The sequence below is a fragment of the Nesoenas mayeri genome (genome assembly GCF_963082525.1).
Source record: "Nesoenas mayeri genome assembly, chromosome: 15".
NCBI lineage: Eukaryota > Metazoa > Chordata > Aves > Columbiformes > Columbidae > Nesoenas > Nesoenas mayeri.
This window is the reverse complement of record NC_137559.1, coordinates 3,106,377-3,129,440: the sequence shown is the minus strand read 5'-3', so window position 1 is coordinate 3,129,440 and position 23,064 is coordinate 3,106,377. Positions and strand designations below refer to the sequence as shown.

The 23,064-nt window shown below is 39.7% G+C and overlaps 1 protein-coding gene across 1 annotated transcript in view; it reads right to left on the bottom strand.

Moving 5' to 3' along the window:
• The window catches only part of SDK1 (sidekick cell adhesion molecule 1), a gene marked incomplete at its 5' end in the record, with an annotated part of 363,636 nt that overhangs the window by 240,109 nt on the left and 100,463 nt on the right, over positions 1 to 23,064 (bottom strand). Inside the window, one exon of the mRNA XM_080353916.1 lies at positions 20,794 to 20,941. Within this exon, the coding sequence (XP_080210042.1) occupies positions 20,794 to 20,941 (148 nt within the window). The remainder of the gene's footprint in view (positions 1 to 20,793; positions 20,942 to 23,064) is intronic.

Genomic DNA, 23,064 nt, shown 5'->3' with positions numbered 1-23,064 from the left:
TACAAGATGTAATAGCAGCAGAGGAGGCTGCTGATAACACAGCCGCGCCAAATACCACTCTGCTAAAAGCACCCAGGGAAAAAACTCATTGGTTTTTTCCTTATTCTGAATGACAATGAGTTTGTGATGAACAAATTACCATCTTTCCCATGGGTTACGAGTGCCATTAAAGGAAAGCTAACAAAAAAATTTGCTTTGATTATTACATCTGATTATGGTTAAAATAACCAATTTTTAAAGTGTACAAAAAAAAACCCCAGCAAGTTTCCATGTTTTTTCACATTAACAAAAGTGTCGAACAGAAGTTTAACTTCAAGCTTATCAGCAGTGTCTTCTGAAGAGTATCTGTATTGAAGCACTCCAAAAGGAACGGCAATTTCTATATTTCTGGTCACAACACAGAAAATGTTAACTTCTGCCAAGCCGCACTATTTGCCACTGTAAGCTGGTGATAATAAGTGTGAAAGACTAAAGGCTTAAATGAGTAACTGATATAGTTGTGGTTTTAGAGTCCTTTTTAATGCAAGCTATATTCTGAACCAGCTTTCTCTTCGCACGTTAAGAAGTATCTCACTTGTAAATAGTCCTCAAGACACCATGAAATCTCGTCAAGGTTAATCCAGCCATATGCCATAATCAGGTATTCTCCTGTTAGATGTTACTATGACTTGAGAATTATTATTTGATAGAGGTTAGCAACACGGTACCCCATTCAAATCATCCTCATGCTCCTTAGAATCCACATCTGAGCTCTCTCCTTAACCCACCTGCAGCCCTTCCAGCCTATTCCTCCCTCTTCTAAGCCTATTTAACAAATATTTCTTAGTACTGGTATTATCTCCACAATCTTTTCTTTAAATTAGCTAAAGACACAGGCTTCAAGTGATATTTATATTGTGATTTCTATCATCCTATTGTAGGAAATTACAGGTTGACTGCAAGATGTGAGATTCATCTACATAAAGCCTTTTGTAAAGATGCATTGGAAGGTGAATCTCAGTTACAAAGCAAATTAAAACATACTGCATTCGAGCACAACAGAATCATGACTGAGTGGCAGAATATGCAAAGGAAAAAGCAAACCTGTCATCGTGACAACTGCAAGCTTCCAAAGTGCTTCATTTCATCACATTAGTCATCAGAAAAATGAATAAGAGGGAAAAATTCTCCATATAGTAAGTACTTTGAGGAGCTGACAAAATATAAACCACGTAGATCATGTCTAGGTGACCTCTAAAATCACAGAAAATGGTCCCCTTCATTTCAATTACGGCTTATGCGGCTCCTGTAACATCTGGTAAAATCATTTACATATTGGCCTGTTACAGAACACAATATATTTGACTGCATTAAGAAGGGATTCTGTTTTTCAAACATATCAAACATGTCCATAAACACACCCATTAGAAAGCCAGGAGCAACTTGTTAGCTTGGAAGAGTCTTCCAGAAACGCTCATATAGCTATGAATAGTTTTTTCATCTTTACTGATTAATTCATTATTTCTATATAACTTCAGCAGTATATGGTGCTAGTTTCTGTAATTGCTAGTTGTCGTAATTCCCCAATATTGATGTTTCTAAAATCAAGTGGGGTTGATCTGTTTGTTTTAAGCCACCTCTAGTGACGCAGATCTCCAAAAGGTCATTTCACACGTCACCATATTTACACCATCACCCTGAGCCTTCCATGCTTACAATCCCAGTTTCAATGGGACAGCTCACAAATCCCTCAGTATATGGACCCGTGATCAGAAGTGACAGATTAGCTTAGAGTCTCCTCTAGTCACCTGAGCCATGACAGCTCTGTAGATCTTCTTCATCTGCTTGATTCACCGAGCAAAACATATGAACTTATCTATCTTCAAGGTAGTCACCAAAGGCTTATGATTACGTAACACAAAAATTATTTGAGCTCACACATGTTAGTTTATAACTGAAGGGAGTAAAGAACAAATGCATAGTTAATAAATTTCACAGCAACCTTTAGCTTCTATTTTCGATTTCTAACAAGCTTGGTCCTTCTCATAATATGTCCTGGTTTTGTTCTGTCTCTAGAAGGGAAGTGTGTTCAGAGTTTTGGCCTCAGACCAGATGATAAAATACTCAAAGCTTTTCAATAGATTTCTCAAAAGCCAGAGTGCGCCACAGCAGAAGTGCTGCTGGTCCCAGGATTTCAGCAAAGCGAGGAGCAGAACACTGGGTGCTGCTGACTGCTCAGGACCTGGAAATAGATGGATATCAACAGAGGTCACAGAACGGGGCATCCCAAAGGATGCAAAGAAGACACTGGAGGACGAGCAGCCCTCGATTATGTGACGGTGTTAATCTGTCTGCAATGTGAAATCAGGTTAAGCCAACAGCTCCTGAAGGAAGGTTTCTTGAGGTCTGCCCTGTACCCTCGGCTACCTCGAGCAATTCTTCAACGACATGGTTTTGAGAGACCTTCGTGTCTGTCTTGTCGGTGAGGTAACAAGATCAGCCATAAACTGAATGACATGACAAGTGAAGTTTCAGGAAAGACAGAGACTTCTTTATTTTAAAACAAAACCAAACTAAACCATAAGAGCTTACATTCTGGAGACCAAGTTGATAACCGCTACATAAAGCCCACGGCTGCTTTTCTGCTACAGAGCAGCTCAGTATGAACTTTGAAGGATACGGCTCCATAGATAAAAGCACATTTGGGGGAAGCGGGATGATTGACAGGAAAGCTGGAACATCACTACACAGGTACAGCAATGATGAGGAGTCTTATAAAGATGTTCTGTTCTTCTTTTAACTTAACTGAGGGAAAAAAACAGCTCAGGAAGGTAAAAAAATCTGTACAAAGGTCTGTAACAAAACCAAAATATGCCTGGGAACTCCCTGCAGAGCTGGGGCCTTTCTCATCTGATTATTGCCAATATGATCTGATGCACAGGGAGACCTTCAGAAAGGAAGGGCAATCTGTGGATCGTGGGCAAAAAACAGGCAGGGGAAGATGAGGTGAAGTAATGATAGATGGAAAGACGAAGAGGAAATATCTGGAAGACAAAAGAAAACTACATAATGAAAACGGAGACACGTAAGAATCAATAAGGAAGTAATAGGGATTTATATAGAAGGGACGGAAAAAAGGTGGAGGCTATTAAAAGAAATGATCAGCACTAGAAATTAATCCTAGTATTTCTTGTTGCACTTTTCAATATTTTCCATTTCTTTAAGTCTTTCTAGCATATCATCTTTCATTCTAATTCTGGGCTTTTCTTCTTAAATGCCAATGAAGCTTCGCAAACAGGTTTTCATCAGTTTAACCGGATGAGAAACACATCTCATCCCTCTTAAGCGGTTCTTACATTCAGTTCTTTGTTCCTTTATTCCTGTGACACCATCCTTCAAGGACTTTGCTGTATTAGAAGAAACGGAATGACAATTAATTTAGCCCACTTATTGCGCCTATACCAGTAGATGCTCTCCAGATTCCTGAGCAGGAATCACTTTGCTCTCAATGAAGGCAGACCCACCATTTTTGGTGCAACAAGGAGAATGTTTTACTCAAGTGAAAATTCCTCCCAATAGATTGAATAAAAAACCATGAAAAAATGGTTGAGATGGCAAATCTCTAAGAAACTGTACAAGAAATTCTCTTTTTTCTCAGCAGTATAATTCTATGTGACAATCTGAACATGAATCTGACTGTAACACAAACACTTAAAATTAATAAAATACTTAGATGAAAAGTCTCCCTAATTTAACAAACATTTTTGACATGAAGAGAAGGTGTAGAAATCTTCGACAACCAGTATTTAAGGGGAAAAAGAATGTGAATATGTCTAAGAATTTTCATTTCCTGGTCACTGGACTGTTTCACTGTTAACATTCTCAATGGCTATTTGGATAAATTAAAGCTAAATTTTATATTACAGTTCTAAAACTAGATCTTATACTTAATCCTACTGTAAACCAACATATAATGCAATTTCCTGTGTTCCCTGTTTAGTGATTCTGATTACACATTAGATCTGTACACAGAAACAAACAGCAGTCAGATAAAATCAATGCAGCAACAAGATTCCCTTTGAAATGAAAAGCGTCTCCGCTCTCTTTTGCCGCGCGAACACCCCTTGAGTGGTACTTTTTCTCAATGTCTATTTATGATGCAAGCCAAAATGAAAAAATCAATGCCCTTCAACAGAGGGAGCATCAGCATCTCTGTGTAACCACAGTTAACGACCCGTTCTTGCTCCTTATCGCACCGCCCTTGTGAGGCTTGGAAAACGCATCCCCAGGAATGTCAGTCAGAAGAGGAAACCTCTTTAATGAGCCTCCGCTAGGAAAGGGTTATACAGCTTTTAACAAACAGTTCTCATGTTCTACTCACAGATTCAGAACATCTCCCAGGATGCTGGTGGGTTTGGTTATTCAGACTATTCTTTTAATCTGTGGTTTCTTTGAGTTTGGCCACAGTGAATCCTTATTTTACCCAGATCAATTGAAAGGACTCACGAGATACTAGAGATTTTGAGAAGGCCAAAAATGAAGTTGTTCAGGATATTTCATTCTAAACAAATTTGTCCCAAAGATCTTGTATTTGGGGCTTAACGGAAACTACAGAACACACACACATTTGCCACCGATTGTAATTATGTTGTTGTACGTCCTGCCGATCTTGACTACATCTGTAAATGAATGGTGTGAACCAATCCATTGAACTCCAAAGTCATTAACTACTTAAAGAGTGTTCAGAAAGCTACTGAGGCCGTTGCTAAGACTGAACATAGAACAATTGCATATAATTTTCAGCATAAGTAGAGGGTGTAAAGAGACTGAATGAAGGGTTAATTTGCACTAGTAGAGAAAACCCAAATAAGAGATGACACTTGTGCTATGAGACCACCCTTCAGGCTGTGGAAAAAAACAGAATATATTTTCTCATAGCCGTAAGAAGCGCTTACAGCTGACATGTCTTCTCTAATCTTATTGTTTATTTACAATCTGCATTCATTATCCTCTTCTATATTGCAGCTAACATTCTCCTGCAGGACCCTGTTTGGCTCCAGATGTTGACCAGTATACTTTTTTCCTAAATATCTCCTGGATCTAAAGCCTTTTTCACACTGGGATTAGGAAATCGTAACCTTTCATACCTTCACTGTTAGCGTAAGCCCCTTCTCGCGGGAACAAGAGACAACGGCACTCACTGGAATTAGATGTCGTGCAAGCATGTGCTATGGATTTCTTTGTACAAGCTTTTGCAAATGTACTTTAGTGTATTACAGCATTCTGGCTGGCAAGTAAACTGGAGAAATTATAGTTCATTCCACTCCCTTTCTTAGTGTTGTGTAAGTACATTCTAAAGCAGGCTCCACTAAATGTTTTATGAAATTGGATTTTGACTGCTGTAATTTCAGATACTTAATTGCAATGACAAGCTCTGTTTTTAAAGAAACCGCAGTTGAGAAGAGTCACAGTCCAGAAAGCTTCCTTCTGAACAAAACTGTAAATACAACATTGCCAAGAAATGCTGGATAATATCTTAGATGTCTCTGCTGTTTACCATACAAAATAACCATCAGGCATGGAAGTATTAGAAGTATTCAATAAATTCCTCATAAGAAAAGTGGCATTTTGTTTAGTTTTCTGTTGCATGACTGAGGAAGGAGGTTTCTAAAGGTGACATCCAAATAACCCCGGACACCACTTGAGATTGGAACCTCTTCACCAGAGCAGGCAGCTGATGAACTCTGGTTTAACCCAAGAGAATTCTCCATGCTAAAGACACTATTTGGTGCCATTTTTGACGATTCATGAGTTATTGCTAAGGACTGATGTGTAGCTAATCCCCTAAACCCGAGTGGAGTGTCCTCAGAACACACTCATCCTGAACCAGCTCGACGCAATGATGATGGGGCAGATTGTGAAAACGCTTCAGCCGTGTGCGGGACAGTAAGAGTTCAAGACATTTCCTCCACTTTTATTAGTAAAGGCTTAGAACTTTTGCCAAAGCAGCAAATTCAGAGATTTAAAGGCATTTCTGTATCAGCAAAAGCCATGATATATAAGTAGTTATATCAGTAATGTCTATATAGGGATGGGTAAATCCTAACCCTGAATAAAAGGTTGGGTTTTAATAATTAAAGGACAATTTATTTCAGGATACAGGCATAAGCATTCCTGCATTACTAATGCACAGCTGTATCTGTTAGGAGATGCTGCCAGCATAACACCCAGGAAACCTTTTCCAACTTAGCCCTTTGTAAAACAGCCCAGAAGATAAAAGAAATGAGGGAAATATATATTGCCCTTGTTCTGAATCGAGTTTAGAGAGTCAGATGAATACCCTGGACAACACTCAACACATTGGAGTTGCCCTCTCACATAAAGAGCAACTCCACCAGCACGCCCGGCTGGCCCGTCTTTCCTGACAAGGACACAGCCATCCATGAGCACACGTGAGCTGTCCCACCATGTCTCTGTAATTGCCACCAGGTCATCATCTCCTGCCCTAAAACAGGTTGCTAAGTTCCCTACATGGAAGCTCGAACACCAGCTCAAAGCCACACCTGAACCATCACAGGATCCCTCTAAGATGTGTTTCCTTATGAAATCTTTCTTTAGTTCCATAGGAGCCGCACAAATGAAACAGGAACGTTTCCTTCTTGTTGTACTTCACAGCTCCTTGAAACACGCTGTTATTCTCTCCGAAGACTGTAATTGAAAGTTGCACGATCTAAAACCTGATTTATTCTTGCTGAAGGACTGTTTAAAATGATCTGAACTAGCTGGAATTTAAAGTTTTAAAACCACGTCAACGCTTCTACCCTCAACATTTATCTAAAAGCTTTCGAACAGAGCAATATGATACAATTTAAAAATGAATTCCACAGTTGTTCTTGCTCCCTCAGAGAGCAGTTATTGCCTGTCATATAATTAAGTGAATATGCCAGTGACAGAATACACAAAACAGCAGGGAGCACAGGAAAATTCCGAAGCTCCTTGCAGTCCATGCGCCTTTCGGCTTCATCACAGAGAGAAAAACCTGTCTAATAGATTAGAAAGAGAGAATTAAAAGACATCAGAAAAAACCAAGAAACTGCCAAGGAAACGCTCTATCAGTATATTTCATACCGGGGGTGAATCAATCCTGATTATGCTCAGTGAATTTTATGACACGTTACCAAACATACTGTAACACTTCATCTCACATAAACATTTATTTAAAATCGATAAAAGTCAGCTAAAAATAATAATACACCTTGAATAGCTACGTTGAACAAATGAAAGATGTTTCTGCAGCTTCAATCCACACTGAAGACTGTAGTATCAAGAATTCATCTACTCTATTCAAATCAGCCTAATGTGTATATGCAACTGTAAACACCACTGACATTTTCTTGCCTTCAATTATGAGACCCTCTATGATAAATAAAAAGAAATAAGTAGTTCTTCCTTATCTCTAGAAAGGAACGAAGTGAATAGGAAGTTTGGGATTGCTGAGTTTTGCTTCTGAAACAGAAGTCCTCATATGTTGTCATTCTAAATATCCGGATTCCTCAAAACAAGACATGTTTAACGTTGCAACTACTGAGCCAGGAGCCTTTCCCAGGAGATGCAGAGCTGGCTTAGCACACCGTATTTTGGACACCATAGCAGTCAGTAACGCTTCCAAGAATATTTATGAGCCTGTCTCATCTCCGCTGTCACCGCGCTGGTGACAGAGTATTCTCTTCTTAAGCAATGCCATCAGAGATCACTGTCTGTTCAGAATAAAACTGCTAATATGTGTTAGACCGAAACACGTTAGCCAAAAATATCTTTCTTGAAAGATACTTCTTGAAAACAAAAATACTTATTCACAGCTTTAGGTATCGTTTCATTAAGTTTCAGAAGATAGCTAATACTCAATCTACTCATATCATATTGTTTAGCATTTCTTTTTTCTTCATACATGATAAAGGCATCCGAGGCCAAAATGCAGGCTGCTCTGAGGAGGTAAGGCAGCATTATCACGGGCTGCGTGTTAAGAGGCTGCTGCCTTAAACAGTGAGCGTGGACACATAGATCACATTACTGGCCTGTGCTCAGCCTGTGGAAATCGTGAAGGATGTACTAAGCAGTCCAGATGTCACACTGGTGGAGTCCCGGCAGAAATGCCTCTCTGAGCACCAAGTCATCTCTAACCGAGATTCATGAGCACTATGGAAAACAGTTCCTGAAAGGAACAAAGGGTGGGGAGGAGGGGGAAGATATTTAAAGTCACATCAAATCAATTTATCATGATAACTGACAGCCGAGTTTGAATGACAGCACTGCTACACTGGCACTGCCCTGGTCCATTCCTTTCTGGCCGTTCCGTCTGTTTAAATTCCTAAAACACAGGACAGGTTTCCTCCTATAGCAAAGGACAGTGTTGGAACAAGTGGGGGGTGGGTACGGCTGAGAACCAGCTGCAGGTTTTTCTCACTGTCTCCCACTTTAGGGCGACTTCACGGGACATGTTTCTTCCATGGTGATTTTGCTCTGGCATTATTTACTCCCATATTCTGTACATATATTTATTGACTTTTTTTTTTAATCTAGCATGGAAAATTCTGAAGAGGTTTCATGACAAATGCCTTCGGACGCTTCAACTGAAAATGGCAGAAGCTAGAAATGAAATCCCAGCATAAAAGTTAACATGTGAGCCAAGTTGTTAACACGCTAACTGCTTTTCAAGAACAGAAGCAATTCTTCATGGTCGTGCCGGGCGAGATAAGCACAGCCATAGAATCCTAAACTCCAACACCAACCTAATTGGGCGACCCAAGTTATTGATACTCTCTGTATGTGGCCATGTCCTACTGCTGAGGCGTCTGCAAACAAGAATATATTTTGAATAAACATATGGTTTATGGCAGAAATTAAGCTGCTGTTTTATCACCTGTGATGAATTCCACTGTTCAGAATCCAAAGTAATGAGCAAGTTTTGGTCCCATGACTCTTCCTGCTCCTTTTGGTGCTACAGCAACCCACACGTGAGCACGTTTTTCTGGAAGCTTCCAATTACCCTGGAAATTTTTCTTGAGGATTTTTTTGTACCATTGATTAAAGATAATCAGGAAAAGAAAAATATGGCTACTAATTGTTGAAGTTGTAAGGGAATATATTGAGATGATTATCGACTATAATGAAGCTGGCATGGAAATACATTTTCCTGATCTGCTTACTCTGTGTACTGCGCCTTCTAACTGAATAAAATGCTCTGTTTTTACTCAGCCTCAGTAAATAACAGACTTATCTCTCTTGTTTGCAATGACAGCAAACACAGTTCCAGGAAAATAATAATAAAACAAGCGAGGCAAGTATCAACCATTTCAGCCTCAGTGAAAATAAGCTTTATAGAGAAATGCTTTATTTCAGCATCCTTAGCCTTGATGCCAATTTGTAATTAGTAATCTAATTCTGAACTATTTACTAATTAATACGGGGTGAAAATGTCTTTTTTCAAGTGCTAATCCACAGAGATTGATTTCCGAAGCTGAGTTATCTGACTTGGTAGACCTGGGCTCTTCATGGCCCAGGACTCAGGAACACACCTTGTTGTTCTCATAGGTCACAATATGGGCTGGGGAGGTGACACCATAGCGCTCAAAAGCTTGTGACTTCCCACCTGAGCATCCTGCAGTCCCTGCCCTGTGCAGCTTTCCCTCCGTTCTGTGACTCGCGTAGTACTGGGTGAAATAATCCATGAGAGTTAAAAGATTAAGGTACAAAGCGCTTCTCAAATGCGACTATATAAAGGAGCAGGGAACGCCAAAGGGAAAGGGTGCACCTTCAAAGCTCACCCAATGCACTACACTTAGAAATGTAAATTTAAAAACAACCTATTAAAATACTTGATTTTTACATTAGCATTTATAAAGCACAGGTTCACAGTCCTTTTCGGCATTCTGGTAAATCCCCTTTACTGTTTAATAAAAGAAGATATTCAACATTTGCATGGGAAGAATGACCCAATGGACTCGTTTTTTTAAGGTCTGCATGTGCAACCCTTTGGAAAGCACTTTCATGTTAAACAAAGGAAGATTGTGTTATCATATCCTCTCAGATGCATAAATAAAGTATTAGGGAATTTAAAAAAATAAACTATTAACAAATCATCTGGGATCTAGTTGGGTAGCTTAGACCTGTTGTTATAGTGTTTGACCGTTTGACATCGTCCGTATGCTCTTTATATATCTCAAGTGATATATAAAATTACATGTCTCTGCTTTTGGCGTAAAACAATCTGTCTGTGCTATCAAATATAAACCTATTAAAAGCACAAAAAAGCACTGTATTTTATGAACTTGCAATATTTTACTATAGAAATGATTAAAATTCACACCTAGCAGTAGCAGAATGTATTAGAACAGATTAAGTGCATGTCCCATTGGGCGCAGGAGCAGCTGACAGCAGTCTCAGACATCCCCTCATTCATTCCTGTCCCTACTGACAAAACCAACTCTCAAACATGTTCCTCAATCAGAAATTTTCCTACCGATGAAATAATTCTGCTTAAATAATTAAAACCAACAGGAATGATGTTCAGATTCTTTATGCATCCAGTATTACTTCTATAAGCTTCAGGAGAAAAAGCAAGGTGTATTATACACACCGGTTTTTCCATTTCATGCTTGGTATTTTTCTCCATTCTGGAATTGTTTCCTGAATACAAGTGGCTTCCAAAGACACAAGAGAATGACAACTGGAATTTTACCTTTATGAACCTTGATTAGGGAACCTTCAGCATCATAAACTTTTTTATTTAGTCAAATTAACACTGACAGCTATGGATTAGAAGCAATCAGGCATTAAAATATTAAACTGCCACTTCTCTTTATTTCACTTAAACAAGAAGATTTTGTTAACTCTGTTTTTATTAAATTATCAGCGACATATTAGCTTGTTTCTTGTGTGGGAATTTTTAAATCATCAACATACAATACAAATCTCTTCAATGTATTTTCACTAAAAGGTTTCTTAAAAATAAATTAATTTACTCTTTGGATAATGCTGTTGAAATAATAGTGGGTCCAGTCAATAGCAGATCTAGGACCCAGCAAAGTGGCTGCACAATGTTCTCTGCTCACCCCCTCATGCTGTTCACCCTGGGCCATATTATCAGGTGTTTATCATCGTCCTCACCACAGCATGTTTTTAATTCCATGTATATATGCCGACAAATCCATCTCTTTTAAAACATGGCTTTAGAAAGCGGGTTTTGCGGCAAATATTGCAACAGTGAATTCCATGATCCAAGGGCAGGGCTGTGAAAGCACAGGCTACATGAAGAAGCAAGAAATGAGAGGAAATATTTCAATTATTTTTTATCACAGTCCTAGTTGAAAAAATAGTGAGGACTCTCGGTGGAAACATCCAATATTGACTACGTATTTTGGAGATTATTGACATTTTCTCTCTGCTTGGTCATAACATTTCTGCTAAGTTGTGAAAAACATGAACAAAAATACAAATAAATTAAAATGAAACGCACATAGAATTTGAGAAGTGGATTAGGAGGCTGTTGCTGCAATATCTGTTGGGTAAACAGAAAACAGAGCTTCTAGCAGGCATTGAAATGTATAAGTATCCCAATAAACTCTGTTTCTTGTTGCTGCTAAGGCCGTTTTCGGTTCCCATGGAAACAGATTATGGATTGCCAAAAATGAGATTTGATGTTTTAAAATAATCAGTGATTTTAACTAGTGATTATTATGAAAGTATGGCACTGCTTCCAGAGCAGAGGTGTTACGCTGGGAGTGGGGAAAGGACACATGGCAGCTGGTAGACAGCAGCAGAGCCGCTAAAATCCCTGCAAACGTTCTTGGGTGCTGAATGACAACAGCACATCCTGAAAAATCATCCAGCAAAATCTAGCAAAACTCTATTTTTAATAGTCAATAAGCCTTCAAGTTTCTAGAGAAAAAAAAAATAACACAACAACAACCAAACAAAAACCCTAAAATGTTGTTGTACAGATCTCAGTTTCAATGCTTTCAAGTACTTCTCGAGAAGTCAAGTAGACAGTAACATACAAGCTAGAAATTGCTAGATATTTCTTCTCTTGCTTTTGGAGCTATTAATTTATTTGTCAACGACACACTAGGTTCCAATCCTACAAATAAGCCACTACAGAAAAAGACAAACTGTTGGTAATGTTCAGTTTTCCAGCAACGAAAGGGTAGGTCCAGAGGGGCCATATGTCTGGGAGGGATTAGTGGCAATAGGGGAGTTGTGGTGGGAGTCTGGGTCGAGAGGGTCAGTAAGATTTTGGGGTAAGAAATGACAGAAGCATGAGGCAGCGTGAGGCAGCTCCCAGAACAGGCACAGGGCCTGCTCTGATCTGCTCTGATCCCTCCTGGGATTTGCCACCATTCCCCCAGGCTATGGCATCTTCTGAGCTCCTCTCTCTGCCCTTCCTTTCTCTCATCAGGGTTGAACCCACAGGGAACTGCTGGAAAGAGTCCAGCGCAGGGCAGTGAAGGTGATCAAGGGAGTGGAGCATCTCCCGTGTGAGGAAAGGCTGAGGGAGCTGGGGCTCTGGAGCTGGACAAGAGGACACTGAGGGGGGACTCATTCCTGGGGATCAATATGGAAAGGGGCAGTGTCAGGAGGATGGAGACAGGCTCTTCTGGTGACAACCAGTGACAGGACAAGGGGCAATGGGTGCAACCTGGAACACAAGAGGTTCCACTTAAATTTGAGAAGAAACTTGTTGGGGGTGAGGGTGGCAGAGCCTGGCCCAGGCTGCCCAGGGGGGTTGTGGAGTCTCCTTCTCTGCAGACATTCCAACCCGCCTGGACACCTTCCTGTGTAACCTCATCTGGGTGTTCCTGCTCCACGGGGGGATTGCACTGGATGAGCTTTCCAGGTCCTTCCAACCCCTGACATTCTGGGATTCTGTCATCCATCTCTCCCCCTCTATCCACAGACTTCACACGTACACCTCTCTTACCCCAGCTGTGGTCTTCTTCATTTCATTTGTGTGCTGACAGCACAGATCAGGTGGAAGAGGAGGAGAAGCACAGACTTCCTCCAGCATTTCCCTTTCTTTCCGTTCCCCTTGCCACTGCTACGGTGAAAACCCGGCTGATCGGTTCTACTCTTTCCCTCTAAACTGTTGCTAGAGTGGGGAAAAGCAAAGAGAATAAAGCTTGGCGAGCAAGTGATGACTGTGGTCACCCCAGCAAACAGATGCCTTGTTGATATCTTGAATTGGTCCTGACACGTAAAACAACAGATTTATGCAATATATAACAACAGCCAGAGGCATATTTATTAAGAAATAAAAGGTAGTGCTAACAAGCAGCAGACAAATAGATTTCATATGAATATTGGCGGAGTTTGACTGTTTTTTTTCTCACTTCTAATTGCAAGATGCCTTTACAAAGTTCCACCAGAGCCAAGTATCATCCGTCTCACACAGATCAGACAGACCCGCGAAACCTCAGACAGGGCATTTACAACGTATTTAAATTCCTTTGGAATCTGTTAGACGAAGGCCAAACAGAAACAGCTAAAGATTCCACTCACAACTAAGGATCAGAGATAAGCCACAGGCAGGCTGCCAGCCCCTTCCCTCCTCTGCAGCATTAATTAATGGCAGGTCTGTTTCACATTCCCTTCCATGGACCAAATTCTTTACATTCAAGTTGAATACTGTTAACAAAGTAGACCTGATGCAAATCAACCACAAAAGCCACAAAACATCCCCAGAGTGCAAAGCTCTGTGGTTCTTTTTCTTCCTGAATCACCTAACAGTTTTCAACATGAAAGCAAAGCAGCCAACATTATATGCTTTTAAAATGATTCTACATAAGTCTGTGCTATGAAATTACCAACTTATTTGTCTTAGCACCTTTGTACATCATATAAAAATCACTAGAATCATGAAGAAAGATAACATTTGTGCTTTTCCACACAGAAAATTCATAATCCTTTGTAGTACACAGCCACAAGTACTGACAAATACATCTTACTTCAGTCAGTTTTGATAAATACAAGTTAATTGGCAAACATAAGACATTACCTTCTGCTGTATTTGATAAGTCACAAACATCTTACATCTATTTCCTTAAAAACAGAGATATGTGAGGGGGCATAAGAGATAAATGGCTCCCAGGGACTCGTGAACAATTGCCACTTTTTAAGTATAAAGCAACAGTTTTCTTCTGCATATTTGTTCTTAAGCATGACTGCAACACTTTAAATAGTCTTATCTTGGCTGCATATTAAAACATTCCTGTTTGTAGACTGAGTTGTTCAAAGACAGACAGGAACATGTTTTTCCATAAAACCACATTAATTGTTAAAGATTTGTGATGTTTCCCTAGTATCATAGTTCTGATTAGGAAATGCAGTAGATGCAAGAAGTGAGCCCCAAAGTACAATGACAATGAGTCTTCATATTTATCCACCTCTACAATGGATATGATTTTCAAAAAAAACGGTGTATAATTCACTTTCCAAGAGTAACACTATTAACACTGTTTTGTAGTCCATATTTTCTCTCTCAAAGTATATTTGTCCCCAGAAAGCAACAAACTCATAAATCAACCTCTACTGCAAGCTGTGACAACTAAATCATACTTAGAGCAAAAACATTTCCTTCTAGTGACACTTCCATTCCCTTTGTTTTATAAATTCCAAATCTATCATTAATAAACGTAGTGGGACATAAAGGATTTTGTTCTTTAAGTGTGCTCATCATCGCAAAAACAATATCCAAGAACCAGATTTTTCTCTTAGACAGCGATCTTTAAAGTTTTATCAAAATCTACAGCTGTTGAAGACTGTGTGGAAAAGTTCGGTGAGCAGCTGAGGCCCATTAAATCCAACAGTAGTTCCAAGCATCTACACTCTTTTTCTAGCAAAAAAATATGGATTTTCACATTGCTGGCATAATGGCAGCAACTTCCCCTGGCTTATTAAAAATATATATATATTAAAAAACCCTTTGTGACTTGTAGTCTAAATTTGTAAAGAAACATATTGGTCAAATCCCAAAATGTGCCTCACATCTCATCAGAGTCTCTCTTGGGAGGAATCCACCTCCAAAGGAGCCTGGCTAAAAGAGCAACAAGACTGGAGAAGGGACTTGAGCACAAGCCCTATGGGGAGAGGCTGAGGGAGCTGGGCTTGTTTAGTCTGGAGAAGAGGAGGCTCAGAGCTGAGCTCAGCACTCTCTATAACTACCTGAAGGGCAGCTCTAGCCAGGTGGGGATTGGGCTCTTCTCCCAGGCATCAGCAATAGGACAAGGGGCCATGGGCTTCAACTCTGCCAGGGGAAATTTAGGCTGCCTATTAGAAAGCAATTCTGTGCAGAGAGAGTGGTCAGGCATTGGAATGGCTGCCAGGGAGGTGCTGGACTCACCGGCCCTGCAGGTTTTTAAACTGAGATTGGACATGGCACTTAGTGCCATGATCTAGTCAATGGACTGGAGTTGGATCAAGGGTTGGACTGGATGATCTCTGAGGTCTTTTCCAACCCAGTCGATTCTGTGATTCTGTAAAAGGTGTGTTCTTTGGCAGCAATTTTATTTCTGCTGTCCTTCTCCCAGCCCACGATGGGTTGTGTTGCTCCTGCACACCCTGCATCCCAGCCCAGATCTGACCGGGTGCTGCTCTGCCCTCATCTCCCTGACACACGAGATTGCACCCTCAAAGTTAAGAGGTCTGAATAAATTAATTGCTGAAACATACGCTTAAAACGTGCGGCAAACAAATCATGAGCAGAAAGAAAAACAGTGAGGTTGAAACTAGACAAGTCAAACAGCTTTAGGAAATAATCCTGGGATTTGCTTACCCTGAGGGGTTAACGTTCTCCTGTGCTGAGCACAGACAATAACAGTCGAGCAGTGCGGTGGCAGCACCAGGGCTGCTCTAGCTGATATGGGGAGATGTGAGGGGAGATTTCCCTACAGTCTTTCATATGCATGTGGCCCTTGGGGATAACAGCAACATTTTATGTAAGATCATTCCCAGTGCTGCCTCTTCCTTTCAAATCAATTACTCAATGCAGAAGAGTTTGGTTAAATAAATGTATAATAGGCTACTAATGAATTTCAGTTGAAGGAAATAATTTACTACTACAAAATGGTGTGGGTTTTTTTTCTTCAGGTACTAACTTAAAAATCAATGTGGAGTCTGTAAAAAGTACAGCCATATAAAAACAGCTTGTAGGGCTTTTTGTCACGTCTCTTACTGCTGGGGGGTGTCACTCCACTCCAGAATGGCACCAGACTTCAGAGATATACAAACTTTTCTACAGTATTGCTCAGCTAATACACTGCAGAGTTGCCAGTCTCTGAATTTATTGTTCACTAATGTTAATCACCACAATTTTAATTAAAGTATTATCCGGTGTATGCGAGAAGTAATTATGTGCAACTAACGTAAGTTGTCTGACAGGCTCGTGTTTGTAGAAAAATGCATTACTGTCACTAGGACTGCTCATAGAAAATGAAGTGCTGTTTGTTTTCAAGTGAAAAATGTATACATGGCACATTAAGTGAGCTGCTATCATCAATGCAAAACCTAATCTAATACTAATATCAGCCTAAAAAAATCGGATGTATTATTCCTAGATTTTTTCCCCCTCATATTTTAAAGCCTATTTAGCTATAGCTAAAACTGTCATTAATATGTTATATATTAATATCTTTCATTTAAAACTGTCATTAATATATTTAAAATTTACCTTAACAAATGGCTAGTAAATCCGCACCAGCTTTGTTTATTTGCAAGGTATTACAAGTGTTCAAAGCCACAGCAAGTCGTATTTGACACTTGCTTCTGCCTAACATATTTTTATTCTGCAATCTGTCAGCGCATTTAGTCTCTGTAAGAGTTAGTAATGACCACACACATTCAAATGCATAATGCATTGTTCTTACTGGAAAAAAACAGATATTAAACTCATGCGTACCTAAAGGCAACTCAATTCATCTTCCCTGTCTAGTGGGATGAAGTGCATTTGTAAAATGTTTTGGTTGGTTAACAGTTAACCAAGTGACAAAATGTCCACCCAGTTGAAAGAGACACCCCAGAAGTGCCTTTATATGCCAAAAATGAACTTTCCTGCTTTGTGTCAGACATAATCTCGCTAACAAAAGACACGAGCTAATATTCATCTAACTGTAGCTTACTAGGGGAAACAAATAGTCTCACTGCAAGGAAGTTAATGAAAACAGTAATAATGTCTTCACTATACAAGTTTTTTTCTTAAAGAACCCAACAATACATGAATTGATGGCTTGATTGAACCTTTTCAGCAAAAAAAGTCCCTCACTTAGAAGGTAAAAACAATCCTCTAGGAGAATGGAGAACTTAACTCCTCAATACCAAACCTGAAAGGTGCTACTGTCCTTTGTGCCTCTGCAGCCCGTCCGAGCCTCGGGTAGAGCAGGTGAAGGGGCTCTGGTTTGAGCTGTGCTGAGGGACGCCCAGGCGGGCTGAAGGCTCCACACCTTGGAGCAGCAACTCCTTTTGATGTGCTCACCTTTAGACAGGCTCTTGTTTTCGGCAAGACGTGATGGGAAACAGGCTAAATCATCCCATCAGTCAAGAGCCTGGATAATAGCACAGCTGCAATTCCACATTAGTCTGCTGGTGTGTTTGGAGAACATTGATCTGTCTAGGTGTAACTTGAAGTCTCTTACAAAACTTCTCAGGAAATTTTCAGGTAAGACAGTAATAAAAAACATCTTAAACCCTAATTCCTCTCCTTGCTCATTTTCTTCTCTTGCTGTCAACCTTTTGTTCTTCTCCCTGATTGTTCACTTCATACTTTTCTAGTGTGTACACAGCTGCCTTTCGACTATCTAGAAAAACCCCTTTAAAATACCAGGCTGAGACTCCAGTGACAGAGGATGCACGAAAGCCAAATGAATATGCACTCACACTGCACTAAGCTGGGGGGGACGGTGGAGAAAACTTTAGGACTTAAATTTTTAAACACACACCATCATGTCGCGCCAGCTCTGCTGCACATTTGTTAGTTGCCTTAAGTCATAAACCATAACAACAGCCCCGTGGGTACATGCAGGCCATTTGCTTCACATTCATATATTATACAGGAGTTTGTTGACTTTACATGCCCGCTCATTTAGGAGGAACTTGTCATGCTATTCTTGTTTTCATCCAGGGGCTTTAACAAAATATTATGGCACTAAGACCACTAAAATGGGAATACATAGATATCTGCTTCAAAATCCCATTATGACTTACACTACCGGGTAAATTAAACAGAATATGTAGTTTGAAAAAAAATGCCTATGTCGCAAAGAAAACCTTCTCCCAGAAAAGCCAAGCACACACTCACAGAACAGGATTGGTGTTCTGCCTAAAAGAAGGTGAAACCTAAGAGAAAGACATCAGCATTTATTGCTTTAAACCTGCTCGCTAAACCCCACTGCAGAGCCAATTAAATGACATGAGTAAGACTTAGCTTGATGAACTATTTAAACTAATAGCTTTCTTAAAAGTTGCTATAGATAAAATACAGGGCAATGTCAACTTGATCTCTGTTCAATGGGCACTGATGAGAAATTGCTGTGTACCAGAACCACCACGACTGTCCACACTCGGAGCAGCGCGTGTTTTCTGAGTCTGCACTCGCTGCAGCCGCGTCACTCTTAGGAATCATTATTATAGCTGATGGACCAGCTGATTGATTGGGCCGAATCGTTGTAAGCTTGTTTAAGAAGATTAAAAAAGCTTTATACTGATTTAGCAATATACTTTTAATCATTCTAAAGAACATCCATATGAGGTGGTTGTATCAATTGAACTGATCAGTTTAGCAGGTGATCCAGTTAGATTGATGCATATTTGTATACACAAAATGTGATGTTAAATGCATAACCTGCTCCACGGGTAAGAATCAGAGGTCCCATAAGATATTTTTACATTTCTCACAGTCTCCGTGTCTCAATTTCCATGTATTTTTAGGGCTGCCGTATTTATTCCCAGAATTTCACAGCTATAGGTGAGTGGATGAGATATGGTTTTTCCAATACTTTGAGGGAGCAGCAGACCCACTGCACATTGAGTTACTGATGATTGGTACGTGTACCATAAACTCGTCACTTCCCAAACGTACCAGGCTTACTATACAATATATATTGAACTTCCAAGGAGGTTCGCACTTCCAACATGTGTATTTCTACCGCAAAAGTATTCAGAAATTCTTACACAGCCCAGACAAATGTCCTCAGGTTCCTTCTATAGACAAAATTTCTGACCAGAGAGATAAAATATACTGGAAACCTTGAGGTATAGTTGACTCTTACTACAGCACGGAGTTCTACACTTCTCCCATTTGTAAGCATGACCACAACGCTATGAATTACAAATGACTTTATCCTAACAATCCCAGAAGGGCAGGAGTGCGAGTAAAGCATAGCACATAAAAATTAGGATTTTATATTAATGAATACACGACACACACTTCTCTACTTGCAGATTTCCCAAACTGTAAGAGAACTCGCACAGATCTCATTTTCAGAGCCTGCACGCTTGCCTGGGTCACTCTGTTCTGCTCCCCCGTAATGGTTCCCAAGGAACTGTCTGAGACCTGGATAATCAGGCTTTTCACCATCCGCAATGTCTTGATTTGTGTATTCTCAGCAATGACAAAAGAAAATCTGCAATGTGGCAGGAGCGGAGGAAGTAGTTTCTTAATGGTTAATAAGTCAGGATTTGTCACTTAGCTCTCTTCAAGAGATTGCCCAGAAACCCATTGTTTCATCTTCCAGCTTGTTTCCCATCAAATTACTATTAAATTATTCATAAATTATTACATAGTTGCTTCACATCCCTGCAATACTAATTTTAACAGTTTCAAAGAGCCTGTAATACCAGCTTTCAGGTTTAAAAAATGCATATAGGCAGCAGTAAAATATACAGTATGGATTAATAAAATTAAAATCCAAGAAGAGTTTTCCCTTTCTAATATAAACTCTAAGGACTCATCACCCCTTCTGGAGCTCAGTAATATCCCATTACCATCAATTGCTAGCACATCTAGCCCTTTGAACATATGAAAATATAATACACAGATAAAAATATCCATCAACATTCTTGGCATTTCAACAGCTTCCTAAGAAATTAGACAAGGAAAAGAGATTTAATCTGAATTTTGTAATGTTATGGCTAACGCCTTCAGTCTCTAAATAAAACGGTGCAGGTAGAAACACAGGATGGCTTCATAACTGTTTCAGGAAAGGATAAACGAACACACCTTGAGATAATAAGTAATCAAAGTGCAAGTCCTGTGCCATTAGTGGGTAAGCTACTAATTAGCCAAAAAGATAAAACTGTCATTGTAGCTGAAAAAGATGGGGAAAAAATAAGAAATACTTGGAATTTTATTGTGGGGAAAATAGCATTAAGCATAACTCTATGTTAAAAAAAAATCAGGCTCATCTATTAAATAAGAAAAACCTCAGTATTCGTTAGGTTAGTCCACTGAAGTAAACAAAATTGAGAGATGAGCATTTACTTTTCAAAAATGTATCATGCAAATGAATAGCGTGAAGGAAGTGCCGACATTCTGCGCATCTAGTCCCTTGTGTGGCACCAGGACCATTAAAACCACATGAATTATTTTGTCAAACTGCTTAGGAAGATCAGAGATGGTCTTAAAATAGTCATTTATCTCAAACTTGGTAGGAACAAGGCTACTTTATTCTCTTTAAACCTTAGTCAGCGTACTTAAAATGTAAGTTGTGTTATCAAATATAATTAATCATGTTTTAGAGTGGGGGTATTTTCAGTTTTAAACGGACTTACATTCTGCTGCTCGGTATAATCTTGTGCCCATCTCTGAACCACGTCACCTGTGGTCTGGGGTAGCTGAGTATGTGCAGGAAGTTTAGAACTGCAGCTTGTCCTTCAGTCACCGTTTTCCTCTGCTCCGTGTCCAGGAAATCTCCCATGTCTGCAAAGAGAACAATTAATACTATGAGTCCTGAAGTTCTTGTGTCTCTCCCCATTTCTTTTCGGCAGATAGAGAAATAGCCGCGTTCTACGATACTCATCGGCGTTGCTATGATCAGGTAATATGACATTACAAACCATGAGGAAGTTTTGATTAATATAGATGTGGGTGAGCATAAGGTATGTTCATGCAGTTCTGCACGGCCTTGGTGCTCTTTGGAAATAAGGGAGTGTTTTTAACCAGAAGTGATATTTTAATGGAGGTTTGGTTGGTTTTCAATAAATCCTTGCACAACATAACAGAAATTCCTCTGCAATGCAAAGGAACGCAAATGCTACATATAATTTTTTCAGGTTTTTGGCCACCAATGTTTTATAATCCTTTTATCCATAGCTCCACCAATAGCTCTGTCACTCATGGCCAAACCAATGTGCAGTCACATCTGTGCAAGGAAGCCACTACACCCAGGTGGAGATCAGAATAACAGGACTATAGTCACTCTTCTGGCACTACGCTACAATTTAAATAGTGCATCTAGATCGCTGACATTTAAAAAGGCATCAGTAGTATTAAAGAGAAGTTTTTAACCAAATTCAGTGAACATTTTCATTCTCTTTTGCCCTTTGTATCACATTCCTATCCATCCAGAAAACAGGGCTGTAGGCTCCTACTTAGTCACCCTCCAAAGAATTTGCTGCGTTTTAACTTACTTTAAACCACAAAACTGACACACACACAGAACTATCCTGGTTTATACAACTAAACTATTTTTCTTCCTTATTATTTTTAAAGGACCACAATGTTCTTTACAAGAACCGCGGGGAGCAATGCAAAGGACACTGCAACATCCAAGACTATCAGGTCTGTGGATGGCAGGGGATGAGAAGAGACAGAACAAGAGCAGAAATTAAACCCACATGGTATTTTAAAGAAGCTTTAATCAACTTTGTGATTTTCAAGTTATTTATTCAGACATAATCAGCATTGTACTTCCTCTGTTGCTCCGTATTTCTTACAACTGTAATCAGATCCTCTACTTGAAAAGAAGTTTCAAACCGTGTAGGTGGATCTAATTAACTTCACTGTTATATGATTATTTTAGTCTTCACAATCCAAGAGTTTCTAAGCCCATCCTGTAATTAAGATTTACTCAGCACTTTTCTCACAAATATCTGTTCCTATTTGCTTAAGGAACATGTTGCGTTGTGTTGAGAACTTTTTAAAAATTATTTATTTACTCTGAGATCTAGGACATGGAAAAGACCTCAGAGCTTTCTCAGTGCACCTTGTAATTGTGCCTTTCAGTTTTGCACTAGAGATGTTGAGTTTGGGAAGCATCCTCTATCACAAATGGTTCATTTCCTGTGAACCATTACGCTCAACACCTAACACACAGTTCCCCATAACTCTTGATGACCGGCTATGATTAATAATCCTTTGGAATGTTGCTTTCTGACATGTTTTCAAGAGCAATCCAAAAGTAAAATATGGTAAAATATCAGGTACTTCATTGTATCCACACAGCTTAAGTCAATTAATTTAGATGGAAAACGTTAAAATACAGAAATTAACCATGTGGTATCAGTAGCAACCCTGGGTAGAGGAGAAAGGATATTTAAAGCTTGTAGAACACTTTAATTGGCAGGAATAAAGCGCAAGTCGGAGTGACAAGTTTCACTATAGAAGCCGTATATGTCACTACAGGTTCAAGACCATAGGTCTTCCAAGTCGTAAAATATCTGCTTCGCTCTGTCTCAATAAAGAAATAAATAAATAGAGTGGTTAATTCAGACAGAGAAATCTTAAGAGAGAGCTTTTCAGCCTCATTCATCGATGCAGAACTACAAATTAAATGGGAGAAAAACTAAAGTAAACATTACATGTCTTTCTTTCTCAAGAACAACCCATCGCAGACACACACCAAAAATAAAGGCCTGGAGAAACAAGACACTTCACAGCAAATCTTCCCAGCCCTCAGAAGGGAATACAGGTGTATTTTCAGGAAGCAAAGTTCTCCCGCAGCCATACCAAGGTAACGCGTTTTTGTCCCTGCTCCTCGCCATCCCTGCCACCGGCAGCTCAAGGATCGCTCCCTCCCCGCACCAGCACGAGTGTCTGCACAG